This window comes from Diachasma alloeum, unplaced genomic scaffold (assembly GCF_001412515.2).
Source record: "Diachasma alloeum isolate Michigan unplaced genomic scaffold, Dall2.0 Dall_scaffold_00183, whole genome shotgun sequence".
Lineage (NCBI taxonomy): Eukaryota > Metazoa > Arthropoda > Insecta > Hymenoptera > Braconidae > Diachasma > Diachasma alloeum.
In genome coordinates, this window is record NW_021680349.1 from 2,102,217 (window position 1) to 2,118,916 (window position 16,700).

General features: G+C 34.8%; 2 protein-coding genes across 2 annotated transcripts in view; both read left to right on the forward strand.

Annotated features, from left to right (window-relative positions):
- Positions 1 to 2,793, forward strand: part of LOC107047922 — a 218,519-nt gene extending 215,726 nt beyond the window's left edge. The window contains exon 13 of the mRNA XM_015270851.1: positions 55 to 2,793. Coding sequence (XP_015126337.1) covers positions 55 to 167 — 113 coding nt within the window. The 3' untranslated portion in view covers positions 168 to 2,793. The remainder of the gene's footprint in view (positions 1 to 54) is intronic.
- Positions 2,794 to 4,815: 2,022 nt separating this feature from the next.
- LOC107046810 (tetraspanin-9) lies at positions 4,816 to 15,824 on the forward strand. Its single transcript, XM_015269526.1, has 5 exons — positions 4,816 to 4,919; positions 11,256 to 11,360; positions 13,142 to 13,333; positions 14,123 to 14,305; positions 15,026 to 15,824. Exons 2-5 carry the CDS (start codon positions 11,298 to 11,300, stop codon positions 15,359 to 15,361), a joined length of 774 nt encoding a protein of 257 aa, XP_015125012.1. The 5' UTR covers positions 4,816 to 4,919; positions 11,256 to 11,297; the 3' UTR covers positions 15,362 to 15,824.
- Positions 15,825 to 16,700: the final 876 nt, after the last annotated feature.

Sequence of the window (16,700 nt, forward strand, 5' to 3'; positions counted from 1 at the left end):
TCTCCAACACTGAAATAACATAATGCATCCTATAATGAATGTTTTCATATTCAGGCATCTGTGAAGATGTAACAAGAGCCAGTGCAGCCTCCTCCTCGTCCTTGTCGAGAGTCTCCCTGGTTCTTGCTGCTGGTGCTGCGATTCTCTGCAAATTACTATCGAGATGATGTGTATAAACTCCTGATAATTATATTCGGGCCTAGTTACAAAAAGGAACAAAAACCACATACTCAGCTTCAATGCATTCATCGATGATGAATCAACTGAACTAACTTGAGGAAGCTGTACAGTTTGTGTATGGTTGCTTTTGAATGGTTTCCGAGAGTAATGAGCAAAAATGATAAGCTGAGTGTGAGAATAATGTGAATGAAATTGTATACGTTGAGGTTGACTCAAGGCAAAGACACTTGCGCCTTTTCACATTAGTCATTTTCTAGTCTTTCTCCATCCTCGACGTTGAAGAATGAGTAATGTGGGAGGACAATAGTCACTGACAGTGATCGAAATGCACGAATTCATCGTGAACAATTCTCCCATTGGTATTTTAAAATTGTAAATAATGTTCATGTTATTTTAATGGATTTTGTAAATTAAGTAATTCGAATTGTTGAAAACAATTCCACCAGAGGTGAAATTTTTTAGCTTTTATTTTCGAGCATTGGGGAAAATCCTCAAGATATTGTTTGTTATTGAGGGGTAAGTGGGGTGAAACGTACACTTCTGACTTTTGCTGAAATGTTAATGAGATGTTGAATTATCACTGAAATGGAGGAATTTTGTTTTCATGGAGACCACAATTCTTTCCTTGTGTGATGAGCCTGGACTGAACTCAATACGTGTTTCTGAGTCATGAGCATTGAAAAAATGTCAATAGTGTTCACTCTGCCCCACCCTCCCCTCCGTTGACGGCAGAACTGTTCACGAAGAATTTTCAACGTTTGGATGGATATCATTGCCTGAAGAACAATTCAATATCTCCAAATACTGTTGGGTAACATTGAATCTGTCACAGCAATTCCTGTTGTCCCTCGTTTCTGTATTAAACTAGATCGACGTCTCAATTGGGAAACGAGGGAGATACCGATGCAAATGGATTTGCAATTACCAAACAAAACCCCAGCAGTTGTTCATGACAGGATTAATGTCAATACCTCTTGTCTATTCAAGTTGTCCAGTTGACGAAAAACCACACTGGGCTCATAATTGCCTAATATTTCTAAATCAATGGAACAAATGGGATTCATCGTTTTGTTGAGATCAAAGCCTCCAGACCAGTTGTAAGATGATATTAGATATGTGAAAAATAATAAACGATGAAAATTGTAAATACGATCAGGGTATGAGTGATCGACGTTCGTGTGTCGGAAGAGATTACAACATTATGGAAATTGATAAATAAATCGAATGTCAGACTTTCGATTGGTTTGTGATCCAACTGACTGAGCGGCGTTACCGATCGGTGGATACGACGAAAAAAAGAATTATAAATTAAATTGATGAAAAAAAGAGAGGAAAATAAATGATAAGAGATAAAGAAACAATTTTTATTCACTTAGCTAGTTGCACATCTGTATATAAATGATTTAAATAATGTATAAAGACTGTTTTTAAGGGAGTATATATTGAAAAGAGGTTTACGGTTTATTGATATTATTATATGAATAAATAAATGAAAAATGGAGGGATTCTTTTTTTTTATGAAAATCCGAGGAACGATTCTTAACTGGATTTAAGATTTTTTAAGGGCAGGCCAATGATGAAGAAAATGAAAAATTCTTAAATAGTTTAATAATGGAAAAAAGGAACACTTGAGAGATGTTACTGTACTTATGGTGGAGGAAATTCTTGCTGACCACGTTCGTATCACAGAGTAACAAATCTTTTTTTATTGATTTTATTACAGACAGATCTAGTTATTTATCTTCAGCATCAACGAATTGTTTACCTAATTATTATGGCCTATCTTGTGGTTCATAATGCAGATGTAGGATTCATAGACTCTGTGGTATTCGACACGCCTAAGCACAAACATAGCCAAAAGGAAATTTTGAAGATGAGAGAGAAATGTTTAAACTATAAACTCCTCGATAAACTTTTTTTATTGTACATAACTAGGTATTTTTTATGAATGGCTTGTAATTCGGTATTCGAGAATGGAAGGCCCATGTAAATCAGTATAATTTGTTTTTACGATTATTTGATTTCAGTGCTTGAGTTTATGATTGAAAAGTGAGGGGAACGATTGATTTTTAATGGAAGAATAACGGCAGCTGAGGGATTTCTATATTTCCATATCACTGAGGGCTTCTCGAGATGTATTGTAAATAATTAACGAATACCGGGTGACAAGCCCTTACCTGACGTCATTTTTAATACGAAAAAAATACAAAATAAAGAAGTACTAAATTCAAAAAGACGGATTAACACAATTTCTAGGTATTTAGTGGAGGCATAAACATACAGTTTTTTGAAATCCTGAAAATCTGTAAATTAAAAGAAAAAATTTAAATACGAGATTAACTAATTCAAAGAAATTTAATGAGAATCCAATGTGTAAGTGTGTGTTAAGTGCCACGGAAAGACGCTATAAATTGAACAAAAACCCATGTTTTTAAATAAATAAAAGGAATAAATGAATGAAGTGATCAACCGATTATTAAACCGATCAAGTGTACAAGAAGTATATATATATTTTTCGTTTATCACTGTGATGATTACCTAATTATTATAAATATTAGTAGATAAGGCAGTTTGAGTGTTGTTTTTTCTTGCCACTTGTATAGTAAACGAAAACAAAAAAAACAAAAAAAATACGGAAAAAAAGAAACGAAAAATATTGAATTAACTATTCTTAAGGGTTTTGGGGCTTATGAAAACACGATGGAAAATCGAGATGAGGAGATAACGAAAAAAACCATGAGTAAATAAAAAATTTGTAAGTGGGCTTCTCGCTTGCCTACGTAAGAAAAAAAATTACTTTGGATCTAATTATGTAACTAAATGACTATGTATTATAATAACTATATGCGTAAGAAGTGGAGGAATGCTGAAGCTAACGTCTAGTACTTTGCAGATGCAAAAAACCAACAAAAAACGTCTGTGCGTCTGACGATTTGTTTAATTATCTTCTTTTCATTCGTTTTGATATTCATGAAAATCAATTTTTCGATGAACGGTTGATACTTTCTCATGAATCATCCTGTTATTGAGCGAATTGGAGTGATGAGTTTATTCCCATAAACTTCTCATCCCTCAATTCCTCAGTCAGAGAAGGAATTTAGTTTCACGAGAAAGGGATTACCAAGTGCTATTTGTGAAAGAATGAAAAAAGTAACAGAAGGGAAATACCCACCTACTAATCGAGTCCACACTTTTGCCGAGCGGATACGTCCTGGATGACAGTTTAAAAAACAACGACCCAACTTCGAGTGAAAGAGAGTCTAAAGCCCAATTGGGCAGTTACGTTTGTGAGTTTTTTTTTTGGTTTGGAAAAGTGGACAAACGTAAGGGACTGATTTGGGCAGCTTTTTGTATTTCCGATCTCATATCTGCCTTTTCCAGACGCTAGCCGTTCGACTAGATTTATTACACGGTACCACTGTAAAGTGCCAGTCAGCGCTGACTGTCACGATATGAGCTAGCATCATGTGTAATGTTCATTATTATATTTTGAATACGAAATATATATTGAAAAGACTAGTGGAGTGTTTTTATTCATTTATAAATTCCAATTGTTCAATTTTTTTTCCTTTTTTTTTCTTTTCAGCACGTTTGATGCACATGTGCAACCAACTATGGCTGCACTCCCCCTTCTTGTCCTATGGCGCTCAAAATCATTTTCCAAAAAACGGGAAAAAGTGCTCAAATCCAAATGTGAAAGGGAAACTTTCCACTTCAAAAATCATTCTCTTCAATACCCTCGAAGGAACAGGGTCGGTCGTGGCACACCCTGTACAGTTTATTAATTTCACAGTCATTCTCAAAAATATAACAATACAATCCTCAAATCCTTCGTTAAACATTTGTTACTCATCATTTCGTTCAATGCAAGAACCATAATTACTTGAAAGGACTTGAGAAATATTGTGTATACGAGAATTTGGTTTCTTTCATGTTTTTTTTAAATTTCCGTTGGGAAATCGGTAGCGAAACGTTAAAATGGTTTAGGCCGACTCAGCTCTTAACTGAGTCTTCGAAGAATATCTCTGAAGTCAGGAGAGATGGCGAAATTTTTATGATAACTTTTTTGCAGCTTTTAATTCGCTCTACAAAAAAGACTATGCGCTATTGCGCTATTTGGCTTAGATTCCGAGATATTTATTGAAAACTAACCAATAGTCAACATCCACTTAATCAAATAATTGAAAACTTTTCAAATTTTTCAATTCGATAATGAAAAAGCAAAAAAAAAGATAATTTTTCGTTTTATCGCTTTAGTACTGAATTTTTCTCTCGTTTTTTTGCTCTATCAGGAACCCCTCCATGAAAATAATATATTATAAATTAGTGATATGTACTAAATTCATTTTAACATGGAATATATCATCTGTGGATGAAATAGAATCTCTCATGACCAACAGTCACTACCTCCTCAGGTACCTCAAATCTTCCTGATAATATTTTACAACTTCATTCCATAACTACAGAAAATTCCCAAATGATAGACAATTTCCATATCCCCTCAAAAATCGAAAAATCCGAATAAAAAATTCAGAAATTCAAATCCCCCAAATAAACCTTAGCAACCAATCCCGAGAGGCGCTGTTGCCGCCGACTATCCCCCACGTAAACTTGAATCTCCGCACGAGCCCGCGGACTTTCAGTCCAGGCTTTGCGACTCCCCGAACCGCTTCGAACTTAATCACATGATTTACATCTGTCACCTGGTCTGAGTGAAGGAAAACTCGCCTCAAAAATAGGTAAGTCGTCATTCCACCATTCACACATGTATCCCATGAATTCACGTTCAAAATATGTTCCAATACACGTTCAAAAAACAAGAATAGAGTCAACACTTCGTTATCAGCACGACAGGAATTTATAACTCTAACAAAACAATTGACATTTAGATTAAATTCCATCTCCCACAGCGGACCTGAGTCAATCATAAAACATGACTGAATTATTATCAATTATATTTTTCCACTCACTCAATCCCATTCTCTTAAAAATCTTCTATTACAAGACAGTGATTTTAATGACTTAACTGCGACAATTTGATGACAATGTGATTGCAGTCTGAGCACAGCTGTCACTAATGAAATGAGCTTGAGAAAAATATTTATCTCTGAACGTCAGGCCTTTTATGCATTAATTTTATCGTCCCACCGAACAAAACGAGAGCGCGTTACAGACGTGCACGTCTACGTGATGAATCGAAGGGTCGGCGTATCAAAATCACCCGCACGGGATGCCCCACAGACTAAACTCTCCGTTCCTTTCATACCGATTACCGTTGAGAAGGAAAGAAAACAGTGCATTTTCTCCATTCGTCAATTGACAGTCACGATTTTTTTATTCAACATCACTTCTTAATGTTATTCCACACCTCGGAAGCAGAAAAATCGCAATCACAGCAGTTTTGATCAATTCTGGCGACAGCAACTTACGTAATCGGGAATAAAATCCATCCGTCATTACCGCAAGGACGATTCTACGCTTATCATCGCACTCATTCAATACAGAGTTTGCATATCAATGGCGTTTGCCTAGTCTTTTCCATTCGTGTTGTATTACGCTATAATTCTATCATAATTTCACGGAGTGATAAATTGCCTCCAACATACGTAAAAGTGGCAGAATTTCAGTACACGAGCTGTTATAAATTCAATTGATGTTGGAGGAAATGGCGTTTTGCAATTTTTTATGTTTTGTTTATATTTCTTTTCATTGCGATCCAAATAATTTGGAATGAGTTTTCTCTGACTTTTGAATGCGCTGGTAACGAAAATTGAAATTGAAAGCGATTTATGGGTGAAAGACTTGTAAAGTTTCAAGTTGTGGCTGAAAATTCAAATGATTTCGTATGTTTTAAGACAGAATAAAATAGAAATGTTTAAGTCACCTGATTTTTACTAATTTCAAATAATTATTGCTCAATAATTTAATGGAAATTTAGTATTTCCACTGATTTTCACATCAAGTTCTGGAAATTTCAGTAAAAATGTCACAAAAAATGTTTAAACGGCGATTTAAATTTTCTTGTATACACGCGTCTTGCAATTTTTTATGTTTGTTTATATTTGTTTTACTTATCAATTAAAATATTTGGAAACGAGTTCTCTCTGACATTGAAGTTGCATTGATATAAAATTCGAATTAAAATAAAATGAATAAAATTAATTCTCAAGTTTTGGGCTGAAAATTGAAGTAAATTCTTAAATTTTGAGGAAAAAATGATAACTGTTACAATTTATTGGAATTTTATACTGAAATTAATGGTTTTCGCTAATTTTCTCATCGAATTTTAACTTTTAATGTAACATTTCAATAATAATCTTACAAAAGACTATTTTGAAACGGAACGATAATTTGTTTATTTTATTTACACCAGTGAAAATTATTGAAATAGCTCGAGGGTGGGAAAGGGGTTGCGTCACGTGGGAAATTTTTGAAATTATAAATGGCCGAGTGGGACGTGTTAATCTCAGCATTGGTCCCGCGTGAATTCGATGAAACGGGTCGACGGTTTTAGAGGCGAGGCGAGGTTTTACAAACCCAATGTGGGGGGATCATAGATGATTGCAAATTGCCAGCAATTGGCAGGAAGTCGGAGGGGACTTTAAAGTCTCTCCTACGTGAGCATACGTTCTCTGTACACACGCAAACGCCCCCGTGTGCCCTTTTTTCTTGTGTCTATTTTTTTTTAAAGGTCTGGTTGGTTTTCTTTTGTTTGCGCCTCGAGGCCTCGTTTTGGAGATCGGGGTAACCGTTGAGGTGACTCAAACGTGGAGATAATTTCAATTTTTCGGGTACCGCTAGCCACTTTGGAGTACGATCACGAGGTTGAGGGGCACTTGAGGTTTTGTCGAGTGACAAATTTGAGGATAAAGGCCAAACCAGTCTAAATGCAAACAAATAGAAATTTGTTTTTTCATTTTTTTCCCATTTCGATCTCAGGAACTTATTCCAGACATTTCTATTATATTATTTCCGTTTTAATAGATTTATAAGTTTATAATTATTGGGATGATCTAAATAATAAAATAACTATAAATTTAATTTTTATTTTTTACAATCAATATTCATTCAAATTTATCCTCGATAACCATTGAAATAATTCAAACGTGGAAATCATTTCACTCACAGTTTTGTCGAGTGACAAAATTAGCGAATAATACCCAGGCCATTCTAAATGAAAACAGAAATTGGAAATTTATATTTTATTATCTACAATTTGAATCTTTGGAATTAATTCCCGACATTTCAATTTCATTATTTTGTTTTTAATGAATTTATAAATTTATAATTTTTATACCGAGATGATCTAAATAATAAAGATATTGTGAATTTAATTTTCATTTTGTGAAATACAGACCATTCGAAGTACAAACAAATTTATTTCTCTATTTTCTATAATTTCCGTTCCTGAAACTTATTCCAGGCATTTCTATTTTATAATTTTGTTCTCAATGAATTTATAAATTTATAATCCTTCATGAGATGATCTAGATAATAAAACAATTATAAATTTAATTTTCATTTTTTGCAATCAATATTCATGGCAATTTTTCCTCGACAACCATTGAAATAATTCAAACGTGGAAATCATTTCATTCACAGTTTTTTCAAGTGACACAATTATCGAATAGTAGCCGGGCCATTCTAAATGAAAACAAAAATGGGGAATTTATCTTTTATTATCTACAATTTGAATCTTTGGAATTAATTCCCGACATTTCAGTTTCATTATTTTGTTCTTGATGAATTTATAAATTTATAATTCTTATACCGAGATGATCTAAATAATGAAATAATTGTGAATTCAATTTTTATTTTTTGCAATTAATAATCACTAAAACATATCCTCGACGTTTCATTATCTTTACCTCAATAGATTAATAAATTCGCCATTTTGAATTATGAAAAATCCTCGGAGCATGACAGCCAATCCCATTCGGTTCATTTTATTGTAAATTGAAATCGATCCATAAAAGGATATTCGATGACGCCCGTGCAACTACTGTTCCATATCGTCGTAAGAGTGAATGGCCTGCAAGTACAACAACAATGTACTGGCATTGGTCTAGCGGTTTGTAAGTGTAGGTGGCATTGGTGTGTAAGCCTTGGCTGCTGGATGTGTCCCGTTAGGGGACCTGGAAGTCACCGTAGATCGAGAGGCCACGAACGGCACTCATCAGCTGCTGGTTAGCCACTGATGGCTGATTCTAAACAAAAATTATGGCTGTTTCTACTCGAGCGCGAAACCCCGGAGTCAATGAGGAAATAATAAACTCGATCCCCTTTAAACAATTCCCCTCATTTTTTTCACGTTTCCGGCCGAAAAAAATTGTTCAATTGAAGAAATCATTTTTTAGAGTCAGTAGCAGATGGTCTTGACATTTTCAAAACAATTACTTTTCTCTGTTTCGTTACGTTTTCAATGTTCGATTCAATTTCAACAGATGCAGACAGAAAGGATTTTTGCTTAGACAACAAATATTCATGTTTTGAAACTTAATCTCAGTAAAATCATAAATCTCAAATGCCATGATTATTGAAACCCCGGAGTCGAGGAGAAAATATTAAACTTGCTTTCGTTTCAACGATTATCGTAATTTTTTTTATATTGTTTCCAGTGAAGAATAAAATTATTCAATGATTTTGGGAGAAAGTGTATAGAAATTACAATTTTACAAAATAATTTTTCATGGGAAAAACAAATATTCATATTTTAAAACCTGGGTATCGCAATAAAATCATAAATCTCAAATGCCATGATTTGTAAAACCGCCGAGTCAAAGAGGAAATAAAAAAGGCCGTGACTATTCGCACCATTGCGTGAATCACTCCCGTACACTCCATACACTCCACGCATGCGTGAAGTTTGTGTATTTCACGCAGCCGAATTTTCATACTGCTGTGTATTTCACGCAGTTGAAGTTTCATACTACTGTGTGTTTCACGCAGTTGAAGTTTTATACTACTGTGTGTTTCACGCAGTTGAAGTTTTATACACCTGTGTGTTTATATACACAGGAGTGTGAAATACACAGGAGTATCTGAATAAGACTGCGTGAAACACAGGTGTATAAAAATACAACTGCGTGAAACACACAGGTGTATAAAAATACAACTGCGTGAAACACACAGGTGTATAAAAATACAACTGCGTGAAACACACAGGCGTATAAAAATGCAACTGCGTGAAACACACAGGTGTATAAAAATACAACTGCGTGAAACACACAGGCGTATAAAAATGCAACTGCGTGAAACACACAGGTGTATAAAAATACAACTGCGTGAAACACACAGGCGTATAAAAATGCAACTGCGTGAAACACACAGGTGTATAAAAATACAACTGCGTGAAACACACAGGCGTATAAAAATGCAACTGCGTGAAACACACAGGTGTATAAAAATACAACTGCGTGAAACACACAGGCGTATAAAAATGCAACTGCGTGAAACACACAGGTGTATAAAAATACAACTGCGTGAAACACACAGGCGTATAAAAATGCAACTGCGTGAAACACACAGGTGTATAAAAATACAACTGCGTGAAACACACAGGCGTATAAAAATGCAACTGCGTGAAACACACAGGTGTATAAAAATACAACTGCGTGAAACACACAGGCGTATAAAAATGCAACTGCGTGAAACACACAGGTGTATAAAAATACAACTGCGTGAAACACACAGGCGTATAAAAATGCAACTGCGTGAAACACACAGGTGTATAAAAATACAACTGCGTGAAACACACAGGCGTATAAAAATGCAACTGCGTGAAACACACAGGTGTATAAAAATACAACTGCGTGAAACACACAGGCGTATAAAAATGCAACTGCGTGAAACACACAGGTGTATAAAAATACAACTGCGTGAAACACACAGGCGTATAAAAATGCAACTGCGTGAAACACACAGGTGTATAAAAATACAACTGCGTGAAACACACAGGCGTATAAAAATGCAACTGCGTGAAACACACAGGTGTATAAAAATACAACTGCGTGAAACACACAGGCGTATAAAAATGCAACTGCGTGAAACACACAGGTGTATAAAAATACAACTGCGTGAAACACACAGTTGTATAAAACTACAACTGCGTGAAACACACAGGCGTATCAAAATGCAACTGCGTGAAACACACAGGTGTATAAAAATACAACTGCGTGAAACACACAGATGTATAAAAATACAACTGCGTGAAACACACAGTAGTATGAAACTTCAACTGCGTGAAATACACAGCAGTATGAAAATTCGGCTGCGTGAAACACACAAACTTCACGCATGCGTGGAGTGTATGGAGTGTACGGGAGTGATTCACGCAATGGTGCGAATAGTCACGGCCAATAAAAAAATTGCTCTCCCTTTAACGATTATTGTAATCTCTTTTTCACTGTTTCCGGTGAAAAATAAAATTATTCAATGATTTTGGGAGAAAGTGTATGGAAATTACAATTTTTCAAAATAATTTTTCATGAGAAAAACCAATATTCATATTTTAAAACCTGGGTATCGCAGTAAAATCATAAATCTCAAATGCCATGATTTGTGAAACCGCCGAGTCAAGGAGGAAATAAAAAACTTGCTCTCCTTTTAACGATTATCGTAATTTTTTCCCCTGATTCCGGTAAATTATAAAATTGTTCAATGATTTGGCATAAAATGTAAAGAAACTAAAATTATTAAAATAATGTTTCAGGAAAAAGTAGCGGTTGATCGTGCCATTTTTTCAAAATTACTTTTCACTGTTTCTTTATTACGAATAATTTCAAATCATTTCAAACCTTTTTCTCTTGTTTCGATTTTTTCCCCTAAAATTATTCACAAAACGAGAATTTCATTTAGGAAATGAAAATTTATGTTACCACAGTAAATTCATCATTGATGATTCACCAATCCTGGACATTAAATCGGGGAATTTCTTCTCTCGAAATCCGTAATTTGAAAAACCCTTTCAAATTCAATTTTCCCTTCATCTCCCTTTATTGAATCCCACGCTCTTTTCCCCACGTGAAAGAACCCCAACACTTATTATTCATCATATGAATCCCAAATGCTTTCAGGTAAGCATCGAAGCGCAGTTTGATTCTCCAAGGTCGAGCGACATGGGTCACACTGGATACACGTGCATTAGGCACGTATTCTGCTCGCTCAACGTACTCATCTGGGTAAGAACTCACGTACCCGTGATTTCCCTGAGCAATTGGAACATTAGAGAACACGTTCTACTTCAGATACTCGTGAACTCGTAGTCTCTAATGCTCCATGTCGAATGGGTAAATAAATCGATATTTGGGTCGATGGAATCCGTAATTATTTCCGTGCACACGAGGAAAACTAGTGTCTGCAGTACAAACATATTTGTCCTTTTGTCAGGACGTTTGAATCCCCAAATTTGCGTGATATTTAGTGTCTCAAATGAAGACATACGTTCTAGATATTTCAGCTGTTTTACTCGAGGATTTTTTGTCTAAAATTTATGATGTCTCATTTTTTTTCCGAATACTTCGTTTATTTTTTCTCAATCGACAATTTCCCTTGAAAAGAGCCAATGCCTTTTTTACTGATAATTTTTATTACGTTAAAAATAGCGATCATAAATCAGAATTTGAAAGGAATTAAGAGAATACACTGAGACAAAAATTTTAAAACATTTAAAAGAAATCATTTTCTAGGGAGAAGAATTTATTTGTTTAAGAGCGTTTTTTTCCAGGAAAATGATTCCCAGTCGGTCCATGTCCACCTCCAAATATTATAATTATGCTGAATTATGCGACGTTTATGCTACATATGACCTTCAATGAAAACCCTTCATTATTTTTCAATTTTTTAAAATTTGAGTTTCCTACGTAAAATAATTTGAAATACTTCTAATGTTAATAATTGTGAATGAAGTTTATTCACGGTCATATGTAGCATAATCATCACGTAATTATCGAAAAATACGCTCCTAAATAAACAAATTCTTCTCCAAAGAAAATTATTCCTTGGCGCACATAATTTTTTTTTCTCATCGTATGGATAAAAGGACTTTTGTGATCATGAATACTGATGAAAAGTATTTTTCCTTAGGTTTTTACGCCCTTCTGATCTTGCAATGATACTATTTTTTAATTTATTTGACATCTTCCACCCTTGTAACCCATTTGGCCCTCAGTAAATACGGAATTGCAATAAATCAGAATAAAATACATGAATCACCAAAAACGTTTTATGATTTTATGTTTTAATGAGGTTAATGTCTTGTCGTAGTGCCGCCGTGATAAATTATAAAATATGAGATAAATTATAAATTTAATCAATGAATGTGTTTTGTCTTTCAAACATCTTATTTTTAGACAGAAAAACCATCTTATTTTGAGACATTCGAAATTTCAGTGATCACGAAGTTAATCGATGCGACACATTTGTGAGACTGATGTCTTAAATTGAGACATTTTACCGCCACTAGTTTTTAATGATGCTCATACAAAAAATGATGTCCCCAGGGCTATATGTATAACAAGATAATTAAAGTAAATGCACTAAAAATAGAGATAACTTGAAAATAAAAAAACTAAAGGACCAAAATAAATCGGATATTTTACCCTTCCCGTAAGTACAAAATCTCAAGAATTGATATTTTTGTGAATGAAAAGTTTTAAATTAAACCTCTTAAATGAAAACGTTTTGAACACGCCAGTTTTTACAGCGATAGATTAACCCTGATTTACACTCATCCGAGAATTATCACGGGCTTGAAGTTCAGTGTGAAAAAAATTTTACCGCTGCGTTGAGTGTATGCAGCGAACAATAATGTGTAAACTCTCAGTTTTACAGCCTCTCGACGCCACAAGTGTCCCCCATCTCTCAAGTGAAACGACTTTTCTTTTTCGCGTACTTTCCACAGCTTCTACTTCACAAGTACTGCTTTTTATTTGACCTTTTTTTTCCTACGTTTATGGGATAGTTGTGCGCCTGTGGAGTGCTGGGGGCTGATCTGTGGCTTACTTTGTCGTACCGTGGGTACATTACACTTGTACCCCAGTACAGTTTTATATCGGCCGAGTCTATTCTACTTGCTGCAGGATGCGTCATGTTTGTCATTGCGTTTCTCGGGTGCTGTGGGGCATGGTTCCAGCTGAGGTTCATGCTGATATTGGTTAGTACTCCAATATTCATTAAATTAAGATTGCAGAAATTACTAAAACAATTATCAATAATGAGTTTCAAAAACAAAGATTTCTTTATGCTGAAGTCTACGTTTTGTCTTCTAGGGACGACTCAGCAGGGAATTTTATTCAGAATTTCATTTAAATATTATGCAAAATGATTGATGGAGAGGGGGGAGGGAGGGTTGAACGAACGGGGGAGAGAGATGCTCCAATTGTGATGTCACATTTTTTTTTTTAATTTTTAAATCAAAAAGAAGTTTTTTTTTCTCACGAAAAAAAAGGTTTCACCAGTTTTTCAAATTATGCCAAAGATTCAATGAAGAGGAATTTCTGAATGCTGCGATATTCAAGAATTTAATAAGTTCCGAAGTGTTCAATAAACATCGCATAAAGATTTAATTTTTCAACTAATCTTTCATCTTTTTGTTCTTATTTTTGTTAAAAAAACTTCAATTTTGTGACGTAACAAGGGGGGCAGTTTGTAACGGCTTGTAATTGGGGGGGGAGGGTCTTGAATGTAAAAAACATGCGTGGTGTAATATCTGAATATTTATTCCCAAAAAAATCTCTGTTTTTCAAATTTAATTATTAATTATTTTAATTAATTAATTATTTATTCATTTATTATTAATTATTATTATCCTCGGGGACTCAAAATAAGTCTCTGATAAGAAAAAACACTAAATTGTAAAACTAAAAACACAAAAAGTGAAGAACATAATGGGAAGAAGAGGAACTGAAAATTATCAAATGAATTTTCAAGCGAAAACTTTCAGTACTTTAGTCTGGTGGTGATGATGTTCCTGGGTGAATTCATGTTTGGAGCCCTGGCGTTCATATTCCGAGAGCAAGTGTCGAGGAGTCTGAAGCATGAGCTTTTGTCTGGAATTCAGGAGCACTACAATATCACGAGGGAGCCAGGGACGTTGGCAACTATTTGGGATGACATTCAGCAGAGAGTAATAAGAATTTACTTCCTAATTTAACTTTTCACTTCAATTTTGTAATTATTTCATTGATATATAATCCTGAGAAGAAATGTCAACAGATTTTGTGAAATTTCAGGGAATCCCTTTGTTTAAAAATCAATCGTTTTTCGATTTTCTAATTATCCACTCAAGAAAAAAATGAAATGAACTTCTGAATTTCTGTTCAATTATTCCGTTGAAAATTAAAATAATCAGTAAAATTTTCACTTATCTTTTACAGAAAACTAAAAAATTTCATTGAATTCCACCAAAAACTTGAAATTTCATAATCATTTTTTCTTTAAATAGAATTTAATATTACGAAATGAAGTTTTCATTTCAAATAGTGTTTTTTGCACTGTTACCATATGTTTATTTTTCATTCTTATTTGATGAAGATACAATCGCAAGAAGCCAATTCGAATGCAACTTCACAAACCGTTCAACAACGAATATCATAATACAGTACCAAAGCGGTCAAATAAATCAGTTTCCAGTGAATATCTCGGAATCTGAGGCTGATAGCAAAATTTTTATTATAACCTTCTTTGCAGCCTTCAATTCGCCCAACAAAAAAGCTCATTACAAAAATGTCGCCATCTCCCTTCGATTCGGAGCTATTCCTCGAGAATTCAGCCCAGATCTAAATCTTGAATCATTTTACCGCTTCGCTACTCTCCTTAATGATTTCCTCCCATAAAATTCTTCTAGTTCCATTGCTGCGGAGTCCGCGACTACACCGACTGGTTCCAAATATCCGCCTGGCCGAATGACGACAGAGTGCCAGACTCCTGCTGCATAACGCGCGAGAGATACTGCGGTAGACCAGACCCCGACGGTCACAAAAAAGAATTGTGGTACAAAGACGGTTGCGCCTCAGCAATTCAAATGGGATTTGTCACGAGGCTCCACATTGTCGGGACAATCGGCCTAGTTGTCGCCTTCCTCCAGCTCTTCGGGCTCATCGCCAGCATGATCCTCTTCTGCACAGTCAGGCACAAGAAGGCTTCCCACTCCTACAAGAGCTACGACACTGCCAACACCTAGGAACGCGCGTGGATCCCGGCATACGGGATCCACGAGACCGCGATCACTGAAGAAACTGCTGCATGAGGACTCTCGCATGCTATTTAGAATTCTCATGGACAATTTCTTCGAAAAAAAAAACAAAATACTCTTGAGGAACTCTCGTCATTTTATTGCGAAGGTTTGAGGTTTCGAGGGTGAGAGGGGGACTACATGATTCATTTTCTCTCTGAGCGTAGAAAACTGTCATGATTTTTTTCGAAGATTCTGGTAGAGTGATACGATGCATTTTGCGTGAGGATCGAATGATCAATGAGCTTTAAATGCTTGGGCTCACCGAGCACATCCAAAGTTGCGTATTAGGGGTTTATTATCGATTAATCGTTAGGAGTAAGAGTAATTTAATTGTTGTATTATTGTTTACACACACGGAGAGAAATTTTCTAGAAAAATTCTAGTACGAGCACTGGAAAAAATCACAATCCACCGGCTGTGAAAAATTCTAGTGCTGTTCAGGTAAAATTTCTTGGTATTTCTGGTAAAATTTCTGGGGATTTCTGTGAAATTTTTACAGAAATACGGGGAAAAATTCACGTTTTCCCCAATAAATTTTCTAGTGCCGGCACTGGAATTTTATCCTGGCCGTCACTTTGCGCCTCTTTTCCGGTGCTAGCACTAGAATTTTTCTAAAAAATTTCTCTCCATGCACCTGGAGAAGGCTAATTTCAATGGAGATTTATTCTTGGATTGAGATTACCAACTGGAGAACAGAAAGTCTCGAGTGAAGCATTTTTGAGGGAGATTATAGGATAATGTGAACTTTTGGTGACAATAGAATAATTCTTGATGGAAAAAATTAATATTAAGAATTTTAGAAGAATTTCAATTTTCAAAGGGAGGAAAATCTCTTCAAAAATTAAGTTCTGAATTCGAGAGTAGAGTATTCTAGAGTATTCTAAGAACATTCAATTGAAATTATCCTAGTATAATTGCGTATTTCCGTATTATTAAATTTTGAAACACTGTAAATTCTTCTGCAAGTAGTTCGTGCGTCCTTACACTGTAAGTAGTCCTTTGGAATTTAAGCCATAGCTGCATTTGAATTCAATCCAGAATAAAAAAAGGTTCGGAAAATGTCTTATTAGTCTTGGAAATTCAAAGAAATTCAACGAAACAGCTTAAGTTCTCAAATGAATTGTAAAAATTGAACTTATTTAATTGAATTTTCAATAGGTTGAAAATTTTAATAGTTTTGATTATCATATGCACCTAAAACTTGCGATTTGATTGAGTATTCCATGAATTTCACGTGAATTAGTCGATACTAAAAATTTCAAGATTTTTAACTTGAAATTGCAGG